Below are 18849 nucleotides of genomic sequence, written 5' to 3' on the forward strand. Positions count from 1 at the left end.
AGGGGGGGCTTTCCCCTTTTGCCTCATCCGGTGCGGGCTCATGCCCAAGGCACCGGGCTTTAAGCCCTGCACTGCGTGCCAGAGACCTATGCCTGTCGGAGACCTGCACGACGCCTGCCTCCGTTGCCTGGGCGAAGGGCATAGAACAGATAAGTGTTCGCTCCGTTCTACATTTAAACCGCGGACTCGAAAAGAGCGGGATATCCACTTGAAGCAGCTCTTGATGGAGGCGTCGCTTCAGCCACCGGCACCGTCCGCGCCGGCACCGCGAGCTTCCTCGGTGCAGAGCGCACCAGCGGCACCGAGACGCTCCAGCTCCGCGGCACCACAGATTCAGAAAGCGGCTACGAAGTCTCGGCACCGCTCGCTTTCGCCTTCGAAGAAGCAGAGGCTGGCGAAGGCACTGGCGCAGGTTCGCGCTGAGGACTCGGCGAAAGCGGTTGCGCAACCTGCGGCCCCCGCGGTGACCGTGCACAAGCCGTGCACCGGACTTTTGACTCCGGCGCCGCCAGGCCCGTCGAGTCCGGCGCCGCCATGCTCCCCGGTACCGTCCGTGGTTGAGCCCCGGCTGCCGTCAACGCCAGAGACATTCTCCTCCGCGCGAGAGCTGATTCAGCTCATAGAGGCACCAGGCCTCCGGCCTCTGGCACCGCCGGTGCGGGCTGTCGTGTCGGCGGGAAAGCCAGCCAGAATGACCCGGCCACCGTCCCTGGACAGGCGACATGGACGACACACCCGGTCCCGGTCTCGTTCCCGGTCCTACGGCAGGTCTCCGTCCCGTCGCTCGCGATCTCGGCACCGCTCGCCATCGCGGTACCGATCGCCGTCGAAACGTCGGTCGCAGTCCCGGTACCGCTCGTCATCGCGGTACCGGTCGTACTCCCGGCGCCGCACGAGGTCCAGGTCGCCATCGCGTCGGCACCGTCAGAGGTCGCCGTCCCGGCACCGCGACTCGCGCGAGCGCTCCTGGCACCGCAGGTCTCAATCCCGGTCGAGCTCCCGGCACCGGTCGAGCTCCCGGCACCGTGACGGACGTCACTCCCGGTCGCCTTCCCGGTACCGAGCGGACCAGCATCGCTCTTCACTGCCATCCGGGGACGGACTGCCTCACTCTGCAGCGCACTCCGTCAGCGCCTCGGCACCTCCATGGCCATCTCGGCCCACGTCGGTCGCTTCTGGGACGGAAGGCTACGGACTCCTACCACCCACCCCACAGGGCCATCCTCAAGGGGCACAGCCGTGGGGATTCTGGGTTCCATGGGCCCAGTATGAGGCTCAGGGGGTGCCCTTCCCCCCAAGGCCTCTCGCGTCCGAGCGCAGGGTTCCAGAGGCGACAATCACCCGACCGGCCCCTTTGCCACCTGCTGCGGATGCTATACCGTCGTAACCCCAGGGGCACGCGCAGCCCGCCCCCCTCCCCCGACGAGCACGCAGTGGATCCCTCTTCGGAGGTGGTCATCCAGGGCTTGTCCTCCTCGTCCTCGCCTGATGAAGCGGTGGCCGGAGCGTCGACGAAGGAGCCTCCGCCCATAGACTTAAAGGCTCACCAAGACCTCCTTCACCGCGTGGCGACGGCTACGGCCCTGCCGATAGAGGAAGTACAGGAGGACGAGGACCCCATCACAAACGTAGTTGAGGCAGACGTGCCAGTGCGAGTTGCACTGCCTTTTGTGCGGACAGTGCAGAAGAATGCCACCACTATCTGGCAGACGCCTGCGTCCGTACCTCCTACAGCCCGTGGGGTCGAACGCAAATACTCTGTCCCTCCCACGGGCTATGAATATCTGTACACGCATCCGACCCCGGACTCCCTGGTAGTCCAGTCGGTTAATGATAGGGAGCGGCACGGCCAACCGGCCCCTGCACCCAAATCAAAGGACGCGCGGCGTATGGACCTGCTAGGCCGAAAGGTCTATTCCGCTGGAGGTCTGCAAATGCGGATAGCCAATCAGATGGTCCTCCTCGCCAGGTACGTATTCGATATCTTGACGTCCCTGGCGAAATTTACGGAGCTCCTGCCAACAGCCTCCCGCCAGGAGTTCGCGGCGATGTTGGAGGAGGGGAGGAAGTTGTCTAGATCCTCCATCACGGCCGCCCTCGACGCTGCGGACTCAGGTGCTAGGACCTTGGCCTCCGGTGTGACGATGCGGCGCATCGCCTGGCTGCAGTCTTCCACCCTGCCGCCGGAGGTCCAATACACGCTACAGGACCTGCCCTTCGACACAAAGGGTCTTTTCTCTGAAAAGATGGATTCTCGAATCCAGACTTTGAAGGACGGCCGTATTGCGATACGTACTCTCGGCATGCACACGCCGGCGACGCAGCGCAGGCCCTTCCGTCAGCAGCCCTCCCGACCTGTCTATCAGTCTCGATATCGGCCTTACAATAGCCGGCGACCGGCCCAAAATCGCTGTCGTCCTTCCGGCAACCGCCGCAACCAGGGCCAGGCCGCTTCCAAGGCCCCTCAGGGGGCCAAGCAGGCCTTTTGATGGGACGCTCGAGGACGGCCCATCACTCTCCCTACCGGATCCTTCCCCGTTATTTTACAACTGCCTTTCCCATTTCTTTTCGGCGTGGTCCCAATTAACAACAGACAACTGGGTGCTTCAAACGGTCCAGTCGGGATACCGCCTGCAATTTGTTTCGCCCCCTCCTTCCCACCCACCCTCCCTGTCCCTCTTCAGGGACCCCTCTCACGAGCAAGTCCTCTTACAAGAGATCCAGACTCTGTTGAGCGTGGGTGCCATAGAAACAGTGCCTCAGGACAGGCGGGGCAGGGGATTTTACTCCCGTTATTTTCTCATCCCCAAAGCGAAAGGGGGGCTACGTCCTATCCTGGACCTTCGCGAGCTGAACAAGTACCTGCTCAAGCCCAAGTTTCGCATGGTCACCTTGGGGACCATCATTCCCTCTCTGGATCCGGGAGACTGGTTTGCCGCCCTCGACATGAAGGACGCGTACTCCATGTCGCAATCTATCCTCCCCATCGTCGTTACCTCCGGTTTGTGGTCAACAACACCCACTACCAGTTCGCCGTGTTGCCGTTCGGACTCTCCACCGCCCCGAGGGTATTTACCAAATGCATGGCAGTAGTTGCCGCAGCCCTCCGACGTCGTCAGATGCACGTCTACCCGTATCTCGACGACTGGCTGGTTCTAGGTCAGTCCCGGCAACTTGTGATGGACTAGATGACAGAAATCCTGTCTCTCTTTCAGCGGCTCGGTCTTCTCATCAACGCCGAGAAGTCCACTTTGATTCCGACACAGCGAGTGGAGTTCATCGGAGCGGTCCTTGACTCCACGGTGGCCAGGGCCTGTCTCCCTCGCGCTCGACACCAGACGATGGTCTCCATCATCCGGGACCTCGTCGCCTTCCCGACCACGATGGTGCGCTCCTGCCTCCGCCTCCTGGGCCACATGGCTTCGTGCACGTATGTCACCACGTACGCGCGGCTCCACCTCCGTCCGTTCCAGTCTTGGCTCGCGTCGGTGTACCGGCCACATCGAGACCCCATCGACATGGTGGTCACGGTCACCAGGACGACCCTCGAGTCCCTCAACTGGTGGCTCGACCCGGAGGTCATGTGTGCCGGAGTCCCGTTCCACCCTCCTCGCCCGTCCGCCACTCTGACCACGGATGCCTCAGCACTCGGTTGGAGGGCCCACCTGGGCGACCTCCACACGCAGGGCCTGTGGTCGCCCCAGGAGCTCGCCCTGCACATCAATGTCCGCGAGCTGCGCGCGATCCGCCTGGCCTGTCGCACCTTCTGCACCCACCTGCAACGCCACTGTGTGACGGTATTCACGGACAACACCACCGCGATGTTCTATGTGAACAAGCAGGGCGGAGCCCGCTCCTCCCCCCTGTGCAAGGAAGCGATGCTCCTGTGGGACTTCTGCGTGACCCACTCAATTCACCTGGAAGCATCCTTTCTTCCGGGAGTGCAGAACACGCTGGCCGACCATCTCAGCAGGTCGTTCCTCTCCCACGAGTGGTCCCTCCGTCCAGATGTCGTCCACACAATCTTCCGGAGGTGGGGGTTTCCCCAAGTAGACCTATTCGCCTCCAGGGAGAACAAGAAGTGCCACCTGTTTTGCTCATACCAGGGTCGCTCGCCAGGCTCCCTGTCGGACGCCTTCCTTTACCCCTGGACGGATCGCCTCCTCTACGCCTTCCCTCCGTTCCCGCTCGTGCACCGAGTGCTCCTGAAGCTTCGGAGGGACAGAGCCCACGTCATTCTAGTAGCGCCGGCCTGGCCGAGGCAGCACTGGTACACCCTGCTGCTCGAGCTCTCCGTTCGGGAACCCATCCCCCTTCCGTTGTGGCCGGACCTCATCATCCAGGACTTCGGCAGACTCCGCCATCCGAACCTGCAGTCCCTCCATCTTACAGCTTGGTACCTGAGTGGCTGACCCACGCGAAGAGGGGCTGTTCTGCAGCGGTTCAGCAAGTCCTGCTTGAGAGCAGAAAGCCTTCCACTCGCTCCACTTACCTAGCGAAGTGGAAGAGATTTGCACTCTGGTGTGATCATCGAGGTCTTAATCCATTCCTGGTCCCGGTCCCTACCATCCTGGACTACCTCTGGCACCTTAAGGAGCAAGGTCTTGCGGTCTCCTCCTTGAGAGTTCACCTGGCAGCGGTATCCGCCTTTCATCCCTCCGTGGAAGGTCGGTCCATCTTCTCGAACCAGATGGTTTCCCGCTTCCTCAAGGGCCTGGACCGCTTGTACCCGCCGGTGCGGCGCCCTGCCCCGACCTGGGATTTGAACCTCGTGTTGGCCAAGCTGATGGGTCCTCCGTTCGAGCCCTTAGCCACGTGCTCCCTGCTCTACCTCTCTTGGAAGACGGCCTTCCTCGTCGCCATTACATCAGCGAGACGAGTTTCTGAGCTTCGCGCTCTGACGGTTAACCCGCCATACACTGTCTTCCATGGGGACAAGGTGCAGCTTCGCCCTCATCCGGCCTTCCTCCCGAAGGTAGTGTCAGCTTTCCATCTCAACCAGGAGATCTTCCTCCCGGTGTTCTTCCCGAAGCCGCATGCCTTGCCTCGGGAACAGCAGCTGCATACCCTCGACGACCGCAGAGCGCTTGCTTTCTACATCGAGCGGACTAAGCCCTTCCGGCGTTCGCCCCAGCTGTTCGTAGCGGTTGCCGACCGCATGAAGGGAGAGCCGATATCCTCCCAGCAGATTTCCTCCTGGGTCACTGCGTGTATCCGGACCTGCTACGAGCTTGCTTGCGTACCGCCATGCCGCCTCACTGCACACTCGACGAGGGCGCACGCCTCATCTGCTGCCTTCCTGGCCAATGTTCCGATCCGGGACATCTGTCGAGCAGCCACCTGGTCTTCGGTCCACACCTTCGCCTCCCATTACGCGTTGGTGCAGCAGTCTCGAGACGACGCAGCCTTCGGCTCCGCGGTATTATACTCCGCCACGTCTCACTCCGATCCCACCGCCTAGGTAAGGCTTGGGAATCACCTAACTGGAATGCATAGGAGCAATCACTCGAAGAAGAAAAGACGGTTACTCACCTGTAGTAACTGTTGTTCTTCGAGATGTGTTGCTCCTATCCATTCCAGACCCGCCCTCCTTCCCCACTGTCGGAGTAGCCGGCAAGAAGGAACTGAGGAGCGGACGGGCCGGCTGGGGTATATAACTCGCGCCATAGCGGCGCCACTCCAGGGGGCGCCAGCCGGCCCGCCGGTGTTGCTAGGGTAAAAAAGTTCCGAGATGCCGTGCACGCGCGGCACGCACACCTAACTGGAATGGATAGGAGCAACACATCTCGAAGAACAACAGTTACTACAGGTGAGTAACCGTCTTTTCCTAACTGTCAGGGTGGTTAAACATTGGAATAAACTGCCTCGGGAGGTTGTGGAATCTCCATCTCTGGAGATATTTAAGAGTAGGTTAGATAAATGTCTCTCAGGGATGTCTAGACAGTATTTGGTCCTGCCAGGAGGGCAGGGGACTGGACTCGATGACCTCTCGAGGTCCCTTGAGTCCTAGAGTCTATGCAACTATGAATCTAAATCTGCAAGTGGATTTTAATTCTCTTGATTCAGGATATAAGGCAACCACTGCCTGTGTGGGATTAGGAAGCATCATCCCGCTTCTGCTGCTTCTCACTTGTTACAAAATTATCCATAAATGTGGGTTGTAAGATTTCCTCTGTAGCCTTTGATGGTGACCGCTACCGTACAGGACAGATCTTGAACTCCCAGACAATTGGCTTTGATCTGCCATGGTATTTGCTATGTTAGGGAGTGCAAGTTAGCATATCCCCTTTTTCCCAGTAAGGTAATATGAGGTAACGCTAATATTAGTCTTGTTCTCTTATAGGAATACCATGTAAACAACTAGAACTAGAAAATGGCAGGGTTCATTTAACGGATCACCGGGTTGGTGCAACAGCAACCTTCTCCTGTAATGAAGGGTGAGTGGCAAGTTGCTTCTTTTGACTATTTAACAGAACCTGTGCTGGTGAAGTCTGGCAAAATGAGAGTAGAAAGGCTGCTTAACTTCAAGAACATAAGTGAGTGGTGTGCTATACATCTGTGGCCATGGGCTGGACCCTTGTTAAGAATTACACCTGCGATTTTTTTCAAAGGAGTTGAACGAAAATAGATAGCCACCCGGCTACGGTTGTCATGCAGTGGGAGATGGGCACCTAACTCGCTCAGATTCTTTTGAAGATCTCAGCCTAGAGGCCTAAGGAGATCATTCTGTAGGGGTTGGGTCATGTGATCTGTAAATTAACTAGTTTTCTGGGTATTTGAAGAGTTCTGTAGCAGAGGTGGTAGGGCCTTCTGTCACCTACTGGAGATAGGAGTGCAAAAATCTCTAATTTAGAAGAGGGGTAATTTGTTCCCCTTTGCCGAGGATTAACAGGTATTCCCAAGCATCTGATAAGCATAGCCCAGAAGCGAGGACTCTCTCCTGTTAACACTTTGGGGAGCTATATCCTCTGGTCTGTAGCTCTTTCTTGCCTTTAACTACACTGGGCTTGGTCTTCACGTATAGTGGCACAGCTGTACTCTTGTATATAAAGCTGCTCCTCTACTGATGGGAAAGCCTCTCCTGTCAGCATAGTTAATCCATCTTGCCAAGAGGCAGCAGCTATGTCGGCGGGAGTTCTCCTGTCGACATAGCGCTGTCCACGTGGGGGGTTAGCCCGGTATAACTGTCACTCAGGGGTATGGATTTTTCACACCCCTGAGCAACATAGTTGTACCGATATAGATGTGTAGTATAGACCTGGCCTTAGTGTTCCTTGGTCCTATCATGTTAGTTGTACCCCTTTTCCAATAGTTTGTCTGCACCTACTGGCAGAAAGAAACCATGTTCCGTCTTTCTGGACTGTTAACTAGTTCTTTGCTCACATGAGTAACAAACTTGAACCTTTTTTCTTTCTTTAGGTACAGATTAATTGGAACGACTTCTGCCCAATGTGTGGTTGCGGAAAATGGAGTTAATTGGGATAAGGACCTTCCACATTGCCAAGGTAAACTAATACAATGGTCTTAAGAACAGTTCACGTCTGGAGATGATGCAGCATAGCTGGTGCTTCAGCGGAGTCAGTCTGTTCTTTCTTTGGCATTTACCGTAATCCAAATGAGAGTTGAGTTGCGGGGAGGAATGAAATCATACTGTGGTTCACTATGGTGTTTGGATGATTCCTACAAAATTATTTTTCTTCTTTAAAAAGAGTCCCTTTTAGATTGTTCACCTGTCACTGTTTGGGAAGGGACATACTCTCTTAAGGTCATTTTCCTGAGGTGGTGTTTTATGGAGCAGTCTCCTTGAGCAGTGGATGTTCCGGGTTCGGTCAAGCCTAAAAGCAGAAAAACCTTCAGAATCTGCTTCAGATGTTAAAAGGCAATGTTAAATCCCCTTCAAATGGCTAAATAGCTTTCTAGGGGGATCTAAGACAACTTTCTTAGGCCTGGTCTACACTACGGGGGTGGGGGGGGGGTCAAACTAAGGTATGCAACTTCAGCTACGCAAATAGCGTAGCTAAAGTCGAACTACCTTAGTTCGACTGACTTACCCATCCAGACGCAGCGGGGTCGAACTCCATGGCTCCAAGGTCGGCTCCGCCACCGCCATTCGCGGTGGTGGAGTTCCGGAGTCGACCAGAGCGCGTGGTGAGTTTGAACTATCGCGTCTTGATTAGACGCGATAGTTCAAACTCCGAGAAGTCGAACTCACCACGTCGACCCATGCGGTAAGTATGGACCTACCCTTAGTGAAACTCTCTTCAGTTCACCTTCAATGTAACCTTTAATTTTCATGTTGACATTCTTTGCTTCAGCAATACCTTGTCATCCACCTCCTGATATTGCCAATGGATCCCATACCGGTCAGAGTGAACAAGAGTTTTCCTTTGGCTCAGCGGTAACTTACAAATGTGACAAGGGCTACTCTCTTATTGGAGAGGCCTCCATTCATTGTACAACGAAAGATAACGTCAATGGAGAGTGGAGTGGGCCTGTCCCTAAATGCAAAGGTTAGTAGCGTCTGTTTTTATCCCCTTCTTATTCTACCATCTCCTCCCAGGAAAAACTATATTTTGATTGCTAAGTAAACCTATAAACCTGAGGAAATTCAGTTAGTGCTTAGTCCCCCTAAATACGTATCACGAAAACTAGTTACTGTTGGAAAACTGAAGAATAACGGACACTTCATAAATCATTCCTGGAAACCATTTTTGCCTCTAATACCTCCTGTATTTTTTGTTTCCCTTCAGCGTTCCAAGGTTGCAGTTAATTCTCATGTTACAAACAGTTGATTTTAGGTGGAGATAAACTCTTAAACTAAGGTTTTACCTTATGCCAGTACCCTACTACTCAGTGCTAAAGGGGAGGGAGAGAGAGGGGCTTACAAGGAGGATTGTTTGGGAATCCTATTTTTCAGAACTCTCTGGGAGGGCTCCTTGGCAGTGAAGGCTCAGGCTTCTGTGAGTTCATATCACAGCCATAAAGTTCTTAGGAGGGGGAAATAAAGGTCATTATAAAATCCTCCTTCAGGCGACGGCAGTGCTCACGCACACTATTGCATTTAGCTAACAATGCATTTATGTACTTGGTATTCAAGCAGTTGCAAGAATTTGGTTTTATTCTTGCTGAGTTACCCAGCCTAACAGCTGGGATGGAGGCTCTTTCAGAGGCATTAGGCAGGTTGGTCACCTCGCTACTTTAATATTAAACTCTCCCAAAAGCGGGGAAGTTCAGTTCCAGAATATCATTGTATGTAGATAGCTTGACCCAAATTCCTGATGGCTTCATACAATTATGATGTTTAACCCATGCAGTTTACTGGAGGGGGTCGGGGAGGTGCCTGATAGTCTACGTACAGCACAGCACCCAACTGTATGGGTAACATCTTCTTAAAGGGAAAGATCCAAACTTCCATAATTTTATTTTAAAATACATTTTGGTACCTGCTGTAGTCAAGTATCAGGGCTTTGCATGTATGTACTATATTCTGTTTGACAAACATAGGCTATATCTTAATACTGATGTGAATTTCTTGTGCAGTCTTAGACTCAAATAGTCTCTCATGCCTGATTAGAAAATAACTTGATGTATATAATAGGCCATTTAAAAAAAATTTTTTTTGCTTCTGCAGAGCCGGCCCGGTTACAGAGCTTTCATGTGTATTTTATATTCACTCAATTTAGATTATGTCGATCATATAGATATTTTTGGGAAGGGGGAGATATGATGAAAGTGTAGGAGGATCCATTGTGTTGCTGGTGCCTTCTGTAGAAGCCACTTTTCAAACAAATAAAAAACCCCTCAGCCCTCTCTATCCCTACAGAGCATTCCCCTTGAGCTTCCTGTCTGGTGTATAAATTCCAGTCCACTAATGATCTAAACACAATTGAACCCTGAACACTGGGATGGAGGGGTTCGATTAGTTTCTCATTCCTCACCAAATAATCTCTATTCGCCCATGAAAGCTCATGCTCCATAACATCTGTTAGTCTATAAGGTGCCACAGGACTCTTTGCTGCTTTTACAAATAATCTCTGCTGCTTTTGAAGTCTTTCATCCAACTGTTTTTTATTTAGTGTAATTCCTCCCTGTTAATAATTCTCCTCCCTTCCCCTCAAAACCAAGCAACCAACCCTGGACTCCACACTCAAAATCTGAGGCTGTTTTGGAGTGAAACCCAGTCTCAAAACTTCTTCCCAATTTATTTGCTTTAACTCTTTTGTCCTTGTGGACACTGCCTGGGGTGGATCTGTCAACCAGGCTATCACCATTTGGTCTAGAACCAGCTGCAGTTAGAAGGAAAGTTCTAATTTAAGCTTTCAGCTTCTGGAACATTGTAGAAGTGCAACTATTGTCTTTCAAGGATGTCAATCAAAGACTCCCATCTCCTTATGTATAATGTGAGGGAGGGATGTGGTCTGATAAAACTGTTATCCGGGATTTGTTCAGTGGAGCCAAAAATCTTCTAGATGAATGGATGTTGGGAGTGGAGAAAAGTTTGAAAGCAGAAAGTCTTGTAAATCTAAAGAAGGTAATGCCTCACATTTTGTTATAACAGAGTACGAATTACACTCTCAAAGGGTTAATTTTTCCCCCTTTTTCGGAGGAATTGTAAACAAATGTTTACTTAATCTTTACAATTCAACTGTAACTGAAATGTGCATTAATATTTATGATGCCGTTCTCTTTTCCGTCAACGATTACTTGTTCTCCTCCTCCTCCTAATATTGCCAATGGGATGGAATGTCCTCTTTTACACAATCTACACTTCCAAATGTCTAAAAAGCTTTCTGGGGGGATCTGAGACAACTTTCTTAGTGAAACTCTCTTTTCAGTGTACCTTCAATGTAACCTTTAATTTTCATGTTGACATTCTTTGCTTCAGCAATACCTTGTCGTCCACCTCCTGATATCACCCATGGATCCCATACTGGTCAGAGTGAACAAGAGCTTTCCTTTGGCTCAGCGGTAACTTACAAATGTGACCAGGGCTTCTGTCTTATTCGAGAGGCCTCCATTCATTGTACAACGAAAGATAACGTCAATGGAGAGTGGAGTGGGCCTGTCCCTGAATGCAAAGGTTAGTAGCGTCTGTTTTTATCCCCTTCTTATTCTACCATCTCCTCCCAGGAAAAACTATATTTTGATTGCTAAGTAAGCCTATAAACCTGAGGAAATTCAGTTAGTGCTTAGTCCCCCTAAATATGTATCATGGAAACTAGTTACTGTTGGAAAATAAAGAATGACGGATACTTCATTAAATCATTACTGGAAACCATTTTTGCCTCTAATCGATCTTGTATTTTTTTGTCTCCCTTCAGTGTTCCAAGATTGCAGTTAATTCTCATGTAACAAACAGTTGATTTTTAGGTGGAGATAAACTCTTCAACTAAGGTTTTGCTTTTATGCCCGTACCCTACTACTCAGTGCTAAAGGGGAGGGAAAGAGAGAGCCTTACAAGCAGGATTGTTTGGAAACCATATTTTTCAGAACTCTCTGGGAGGGCTCCTTGGCAGTGAAGGCTCAGGCTTCTGTGAGTTCATATCACAGCCATAAAGTTCTTAGGAGGGGAAATAAAGGTCATTTGAGAATCCTCATTTTGGTGTCGGCAGCACACTATTGCATTTAGCTAACAATGCGTTTTATGTACTTGGTATTCAAGCAGCTGTAACAACTTGGTTTTATTCTTGCTGAGTTACCCAGGCTAACAGCTGGGATGGAGGCTTTTTCAGAGGCATTAGGCAGGTTGGTCACCTCGCTACTTTAATATTAACACCCCCAAAAGCAGGGAAGTTCAGTTCCAGAATGTCATTGTATGTAGATCTCTTATCGCTTGACCCAAAGTCCCTGATGGCTTCATACAATGATGATGTTTAACTCATGCAGTTTACTGGAGGGGAATGGGAGATGGGCCTGATAGTCTACATACAGGACAGCACCCAACTGTATAGGTAACGTCTTCTTAAAGGGAAAGATCCAACGTTATAGAATTTTATTTTAAAATAGATTTTGGTACCTGCTGTAGTCAAGTATCAGGGCTTTGCATGTATGTATTATATTCTGTTTGACAAACACAGGCTGTATCTTAATACTGATGTGAATTTCGTGTGCAGTCTAAGACTCCAGTAGTCTGGCATGTCCAATTAGGAAAAAATTATTGCATATAATAGGCCCTATATTTTTATGGCAAAAATCATTGTCCACATCAAGGACAGAGATGTTTTCCCAATATACTCATTAGTGGTATTTGTAGCTTCCTCTATGGCTCCCTGAATGCAGCATCTCTCTTCCGTTTGGCATGTGGACATAGTGAATTTCTGATAGTGTGTTCTTTATGGTAATAAGTGCCTGGCACCAGAAGAAGCATCACAAATAACTCCCTGTACCAGGTAGGAGGAGTCTCTGCCATTGAAGTTGACAAAGTGATAGAATTAAACACTTAGTTTGGACAATAAGAATATCCACAGGTAAGGGGATAAGTATGTTTTGTCTCTAAAGATTCTGATCCCTTTAGTTTGGCAAGCTCCTGACTCTGAGTGGCCAGCTGGTGATGGGAGATTGATGTAATGTTCATAACTGCTTTTTCCTCTTCTTTTTGCCTTAGTCATAATTACCCAGAACAAACCCACAACTGTCCCTCCCGAAGGAGCAGAAGTAACTGGCACTTCCTCAGGTAAATTGAAAGAACTTTGATTTGCTAAAAGTCTAGAATTTGGGGTTCAAATTTTCACTTGAATAAAAATGAAATGTACAGTGTGAAAGTTTTTTAATGTCTATAATTCTGCTAGTCACAGATGCAAATATGATGATGCTCACTTAGCACTTGCCTAAAAACTTGCTAGAGAGCTTGTCGTTCATTTGCACGCTCCTTACTGTCCTGGTTTTCCTACCCCTCTCATTGTTCCTGCACCATTTCTTTTGGTTATCAAAGCCTTTTGGTGGGTCCTTCTCCCCCTTCCACTTTCCAAAGGATTCCCACAGTGTTCTGACCATGATCCATTCCTCTCAAAAAGAGTGACATGGTCAATACCATGGATAAGGAATATTATTGTATGGGCCGATTGATGGCAGCTCTAATGAGAGGGATGGGGGCAGGGACCTCCTTTTTGTTGTGTGATTCTACAGCGCTTAGCACAGTGTGGCCCTGAGTCATGACTTGAGCCCTCACACGCTATTGCGATACAACTAATAACACTATTGGCTGCAGTAGGAGGTGGCATCTGAAAATCTTCTATCGCTCTATGGCCTCCAAGCACGGATCATTTCAGTGGCACAAACTCTATTTCTGAGGTGTAGATTTTCCTGGGACAAAGAAAGTTAGTCTCCAAATCCATATGGTTATCCCAAGGATGAGAAATCAGGAGTAGATAATTTACAGCTGAGAGAATTAGCTCTTGGAATGACAATAGGGGTAATGCACCTAATGCGTGTGGATCTTCTGCTTTGTGCAGACTTGATGGTATAGTGGAACGGAAAGTGGTACTTTCACTTGTATGTTAGGAGGCAGAGCTTTGAAATGTGTGTAGGTGAGAGAAGGAGCAATTCTGGGATTAGGCCTCTTTTCTTTTAGCCTGTTTTTTCAGATATTAACACTGTAAATGTCACTCTAGTCATCTTGCAGCATCTGATGTCTTTCTGTGAGTGGCCTGGCTGTTTATATGGTTTTCAGAACAGTCAGATGAGTGAACTGACGATCTTTCATTTTGCAAAATTCCTTTTTATACAGTGTCTATGCTAAAAACAATCCCAGGCACCCCTGGACCGCCCCCCCCATCCAATAAAACTGGTGATTGTAAGGCGGGGAAATATCCATTCTAGCTCTGAGCACAGGATTCATGGTGGACCCAGTACTGGAATGTAAGGCACTGGGTCGTGGCAGCTCTGGTCAGCACCGTTGACTGGGCCATTAAAAGTCCCATCGATGGTGTTGCCCGGCTAAGGCAGGCTAGTCCCTACCTGTTCTGACATGGCGCTGGGGCAGGAGATTGGGGTGCGGGGTTGGGGCGTGGGCGTCCCTCGGGCGGCTCCCTGTCAGCAGTGCAGCGGGGGTGCTAAGGCAGGCTTCCTGCCTGTCCTGGCACCGCAGACTGTGCTGCACCCTGGAAGCGGCCGTCAGCAGGTCTGGCTCCTAGGCACGGGGGCAACAGGGCTCTGTGCGCTGCCCCCGCCCCGAGCACTAGCTCCACATTCCCACTGGCTGCTGCCTGGCCAGTGGGAGCTGGGGGTGGGGGGGGGCGGTGCCTGCGGGCAAGAGCCACACGGAGCTGCTTGCACCTCCACCTAGGAGCTGGACTTGCTGCTGGCTGGTTCTGGGGTGCAGCACGGTACGTGGTGCCAGGACAGGCAGGAACCCTGTCTTAGCACCCCACTGCACCGCTGATAGGTAGCCATGAGAGGTAAGCTCATGCCCCAACCCCGTGCCCCAATTGCCTGCCCCAGCCCTGAGCCCACCCCAAACCCAGAGACCATCCCTGCACCCCGAACCATCATCCCCGGCCTCACCCCAGAGCCCTGACCCCCCTCTCGCACCTCAATCCCCAGCCCAGAGCCCCTCCACAACTCCTGAATTCCTCATACCCAGCCCTACCCCGCAGCCCTCACCCCTGCTCACTAACCCTCTGTCCTAGCCCTGACCCCCTCCCACACACCAATCCCCAGCCCAGAGCCCCTCCACACCTCTTGAATGCCTCATACCCAGCCCTACCCCGCAGCCCTCGCCCCTCCCTCATCCCTCATCCCCAGCTCCATTGGGCCACGGGCATCAACAATTATCTTCAACTGGGTCGTCAGAAAAAACGTTTGAAAACCACTGCCCTAAAGAACTCAAAATCCAGATGAACAACAAGATGAAACAAATGGGTGAAGGTGGCAGGGAGGGAGGGCAGCATGTTTTCATGTAGATTAGATGTGCATGCAGTGCGGCTTGCCTCGTTTCTGTCTTGTATAAAATAGCAGGGCTCTATAGGCACTACAGCAGAAATAGGTTTTTTTAGAGGTTAAGATAGCAGCTATGGATTTTTTCAGGGAGCCTGTCTGACAGGTAAGGAAGAAAGCCTGGAGGTTCTCTAGGAGAAGTGGATTAGGAGGCGATGAAGGTGGGGTATGTTGGTAGAACTCAGCTGGTAGTTGACATCATGAGATGAGACATCTGGTAGGTGAGGCAGGGCTGTGATGAGATGTGCTTTGAAAGAGAGGATATGATGCTTCTTCTTGATGTGGTAAAGAAGGGAGTCCCAGTGGAGGGATGAACAGAATAGGAGTTGATATAACCAGAAAAAAAACCACGACCATAGAGAAGAATATAAGGGCCTGGATGAGAGCTTTGGCAGTCTGCACTGAGAAAAGCTGGACCTTGGAGAACTTAAGAAGGGGAAATGGCAAGATGTGGATATAGCCAGGACATGAGGGTCCATAGACAGGGCTGAGTCAAAACTAATGCCCAGATTACAGGCATGAGCAGCTGGTAGGAGGATGATTTTGTTCAATCAGTGGTGACTGAGGATGTGGAGAAGGAAAGATTTGCGAGGGAACACAAGCTCTGTTTTTGCTATGTGCAGTTTAAGCTACTGGCAGGGAATCCAAACGGGAGTTTTGTGAGTTGTCAATATAACAATCTGATCCAAATTTGTGAAAGAAGATAGGATCCCAAAGACAGAGTGGACAAGGAAAATAAATAAATAAGGCCACGACTTTTAGCCTGTAGTGTTAAAGGATGTAGTGAAGGTTAAGTGACTGCATTGCCAGTATGCAGTACTTCCTGTGTAAGAATATTATATAGATATTTTTGGGAGCCAGGGAGACATGATGAAAGTGTAGGAGTATCCGTTGTGTTGCCGGTGCCTTCTGTGGAAGCCACACTTCAAACAAACAAAAAAAACCCACAGCCCTCTCTATCCCTACAGAGCATTCCTCTTGAGCTTGCTGTCTGGTGTATAGATTCCAACCCAACTAATAACCTAAGCACAATTGAACACTGAACAGGAGGATGGTGGGGTTAGGGTTAGCCCAGGGAGTTGTAGCTGTAGCTGTCACACAGCTGATACAGGACATGCTGTTATCCACAAGGCCCTGGGCTGGAACCTGGTGTAGAGGGTGGGCCCGGGTTCCCCCCATGCCTCCAACTCCTGATTGGGCACAGGAGGAGTTGACCTAGTCTGTGAGACACACCAGAGGGGAAGGTCTAATTTGGAAAGGGATCTGGCCTATCCTCGACCCACTAGGTGGGACAACAGAGACTGCAGAGATTGTTCTCCGTTCCTCCCATGCTGGCCAGTGATGAGATTATCTGAGTGAATGGCAAGTTTGAGCATCTAGCACAAGTGGCCAAACTGAAGGCTGCTGTGAACCTCTGAGGTGAGCAATTCCGCCAAAAAGCACAGGACCCACCAAGGCAGAGGAGGAAATTTGTTACAATGTACACACAAAGAGGAAAAATTAAGATCACATGGGTAACCTTAATTCTGTGATTTCCTGACTTCTGAGTGCTTTACCATTCTAATAACTTGTTTCTGCTGTGGGTTTTATGCATCTTCTGGGCTTTTTAAAAAGAAAAAAGAAGTCTATGTGAAACTAATGTCCTGTCCCCCACCTCCATGTGTCATTGAGGTTTGACTCTTGGCCTAAGGTACTGCAGGATAGACCTCTGTCAAGGTAAAGAACTAATTATAATAGCTGAAGCAGGAGTAAATTGTTATATGGACCAGCAACTAGAGAAGGATGCACAACACACTAAGAGAATAGATTATATATGCGCAAATAATCTCATTGTACACACCATGTAGCCAAGTATTTAGATTTGGCAGATTCTTTCGGTTAGGCTAAGTGGATGAGACTTGGGTCTGCCATATTAGAGATCTGGGTTCTCTTCCTAGCTTGTGTAACTTTCATTCAGGGAGGATGGATTGTTCAGTGATAACTTGGGTTTTGAAGGGCACAGGATTGTTAACACCAGTCAGTAGAAATAATGAGTTGAACTCATCATCTCCTGGTTCCCAGCATGGTGCACCTTCTCCTAGGCCAAAGGATATTTTGATGTGAGGGATAGAGATGCATAGTTCTGAGTTGCACATGGCAACACCTTGCAGCGAATACTCAGTGAGAACAGCACGTTCAGGGGTTTGAGAAGTCCCTTTCAGAAGTTTTGATGAGTAAAACTGAAGAGAAATGACAGATTTTAGCAGTTTGAAACTTACGGTAGCAGCAAGAGGCACCACACTGAGCCTTTCACATCCCTGCTGCAAACCACAGAACTGAGAGACCTCTTTTTAGGGGTGGTGGGGGGGAAGAGAGAACTTTTTTGTAAAGGAAACTGGTAGGCAGCTCAATGTAGGGGTTGCTATGGGCTTCCCCTAGAATATATGAATGGGATCCCAGCAGCAGTTTGCAGGGTAGCCCAACTGGGCTCTCGCCGTGACAACATGTAAGTGGGATAAGTGTGTCTTCTCTCTAAAGATGCAGATTCCTAAACATTAGTTTGGGAAGCTCCTGACTCTGAGTGGCCAGCTGGTGATGGGAGACTGATGTAATGTTCATAACTGCTTTTTCCTCTTCTTTTTGCCTTAGTCATAATTACCCAGGACAAACCCACAACTGTTCCTCCCGAAAGAGCAGAAGTAGCTGGTACTTCCTCAGGTAAATTGGAAGAACTTGGATTTGCTAAAAGTCGAGAATTTGGGGTTCAAATTGCCACTTGAATAAAAATGAAATGTACAGTGTGAAAGTCATTTTAATGTCTATAATTCTGCTATTCACAGACACAAATATGACGATGCTCACTTAGCACTTGCCTAAAAACTTGCTAGAGAGCTTGTTGTTCATGTGCACACTCCATGCTCTCCTGGTTTTCCTACCTCTCTCGTTGTTCCTGCACCATTTCTTTTGGTTATCAAAGCCTTTTGGTGGGTTCTTCTCTCCCTTCCACTTTCCAAAGGATTCCCACAGCGCTCTGACCTTGGCCCATTCCTCTGATTCCTCTCAAAAGGAGAGTGAGGTGTCCAATACCGTGGGCAAGGAATATTATCGTCTGGGCTGATTGATGGCAGCTCTAATGAGAGCGATGGGGGCAGGGACCTCCTTTTTGTTGTGTGGTTCTATAGCGCTTAGCACAGTGGGGCCCTGAGTCATGACTTGAGCCCTCACGGGCTATTGCGACACAACTAATAACACTATTGGTTGCAGTAGGAGGTGGCGTGTGAAAATCTTCTATTGTTCTATGGCCTCCAAGCACTGATCATTTCAGTGGCACAAACTCTATTTCTGAGATGGAGATTTTACTGGAACAAAGACAGTTAGTCTCCAAATCCCTATGGTTATTCCAAGGATGAGAATTCAGGAGTAGATAATTTACAGCTGAGAGAATTAGCTCTTGGAATGACAATGTGGTAATGCACCTAATGCGTGTGGATCTTCTGCTTTGTGCAGACTTGATGGTATACCCAACAGAGAGAAATATTAGAGAAAATAAAGTGGGTAAAACACTGGGAGGGGGTTGACTCTAGCAGTTATTCAGCCTGACAGTGCTTTCGCTGGCATGCTTGGGGGCTTTTCTTCAAATGTCTTGGGGAGAGAAGGTGAGCAGGTGTGGATTTGATTCTTTCAAATTCAATATGTTTTGTTCTGTGCTTGGCAAGATAAATTTCACTCCAGTCTGTTTGTGCGTGTTGATGTCTTTACATGCCTGGAATCTCTGCCGACTTTTTGGTATTTAAAATAGTCAGTTGAGTGGAGAGCACCTCAAGTACTTTATAAAACTTTCTTTTCTGTACAGATTCTGCGCTGAACACTGCTGGCAACTCTGCTGAGCCTGAAGTTGAAGGTGAGGTACTGAGGGGAGAGAAACATTTGAGCTGT

At 49.9% G+C, this 18849-nt stretch overlaps 1 protein-coding gene across 2 annotated transcripts in view; it reads left to right on the top strand.

Moving 5' to 3' along the window:
- The window catches only part of LOC120403911 (complement receptor type 1-like), a 626098-nt gene that overhangs the window by 590960 nt on the left and 16289 nt on the right, over positions 1-18849 (top strand). For both annotated transcript variants that reach the window (XM_039535862.1, XM_039535863.1), the window contains 7 exons: positions 6344-6437; positions 7420-7505; positions 8316-8510; positions 10886-11080; positions 12605-12673; positions 17563-17631; positions 18767-18814. In XM_039535862.1, the coding sequence (XP_039391796.1) occupies positions 6344-6437; positions 7420-7505; positions 8316-8510; positions 10886-11080; positions 12605-12673; positions 17563-17631; positions 18767-18814 (756 nt within the window). The remainder of the gene's footprint in view (positions 1-6343; positions 6438-7419; positions 7506-8315; positions 8511-10885; positions 11081-12604; positions 12674-17562; positions 17632-18766; positions 18815-18849) is intronic.

The sequence above is a fragment of the Mauremys reevesii genome, linkage group 4 (genome assembly GCF_016161935.1).
Source record: "Mauremys reevesii isolate NIE-2019 linkage group 4, ASM1616193v1, whole genome shotgun sequence".
Lineage (NCBI taxonomy): Eukaryota > Metazoa > Chordata > Testudines > Geoemydidae > Mauremys > Mauremys reevesii.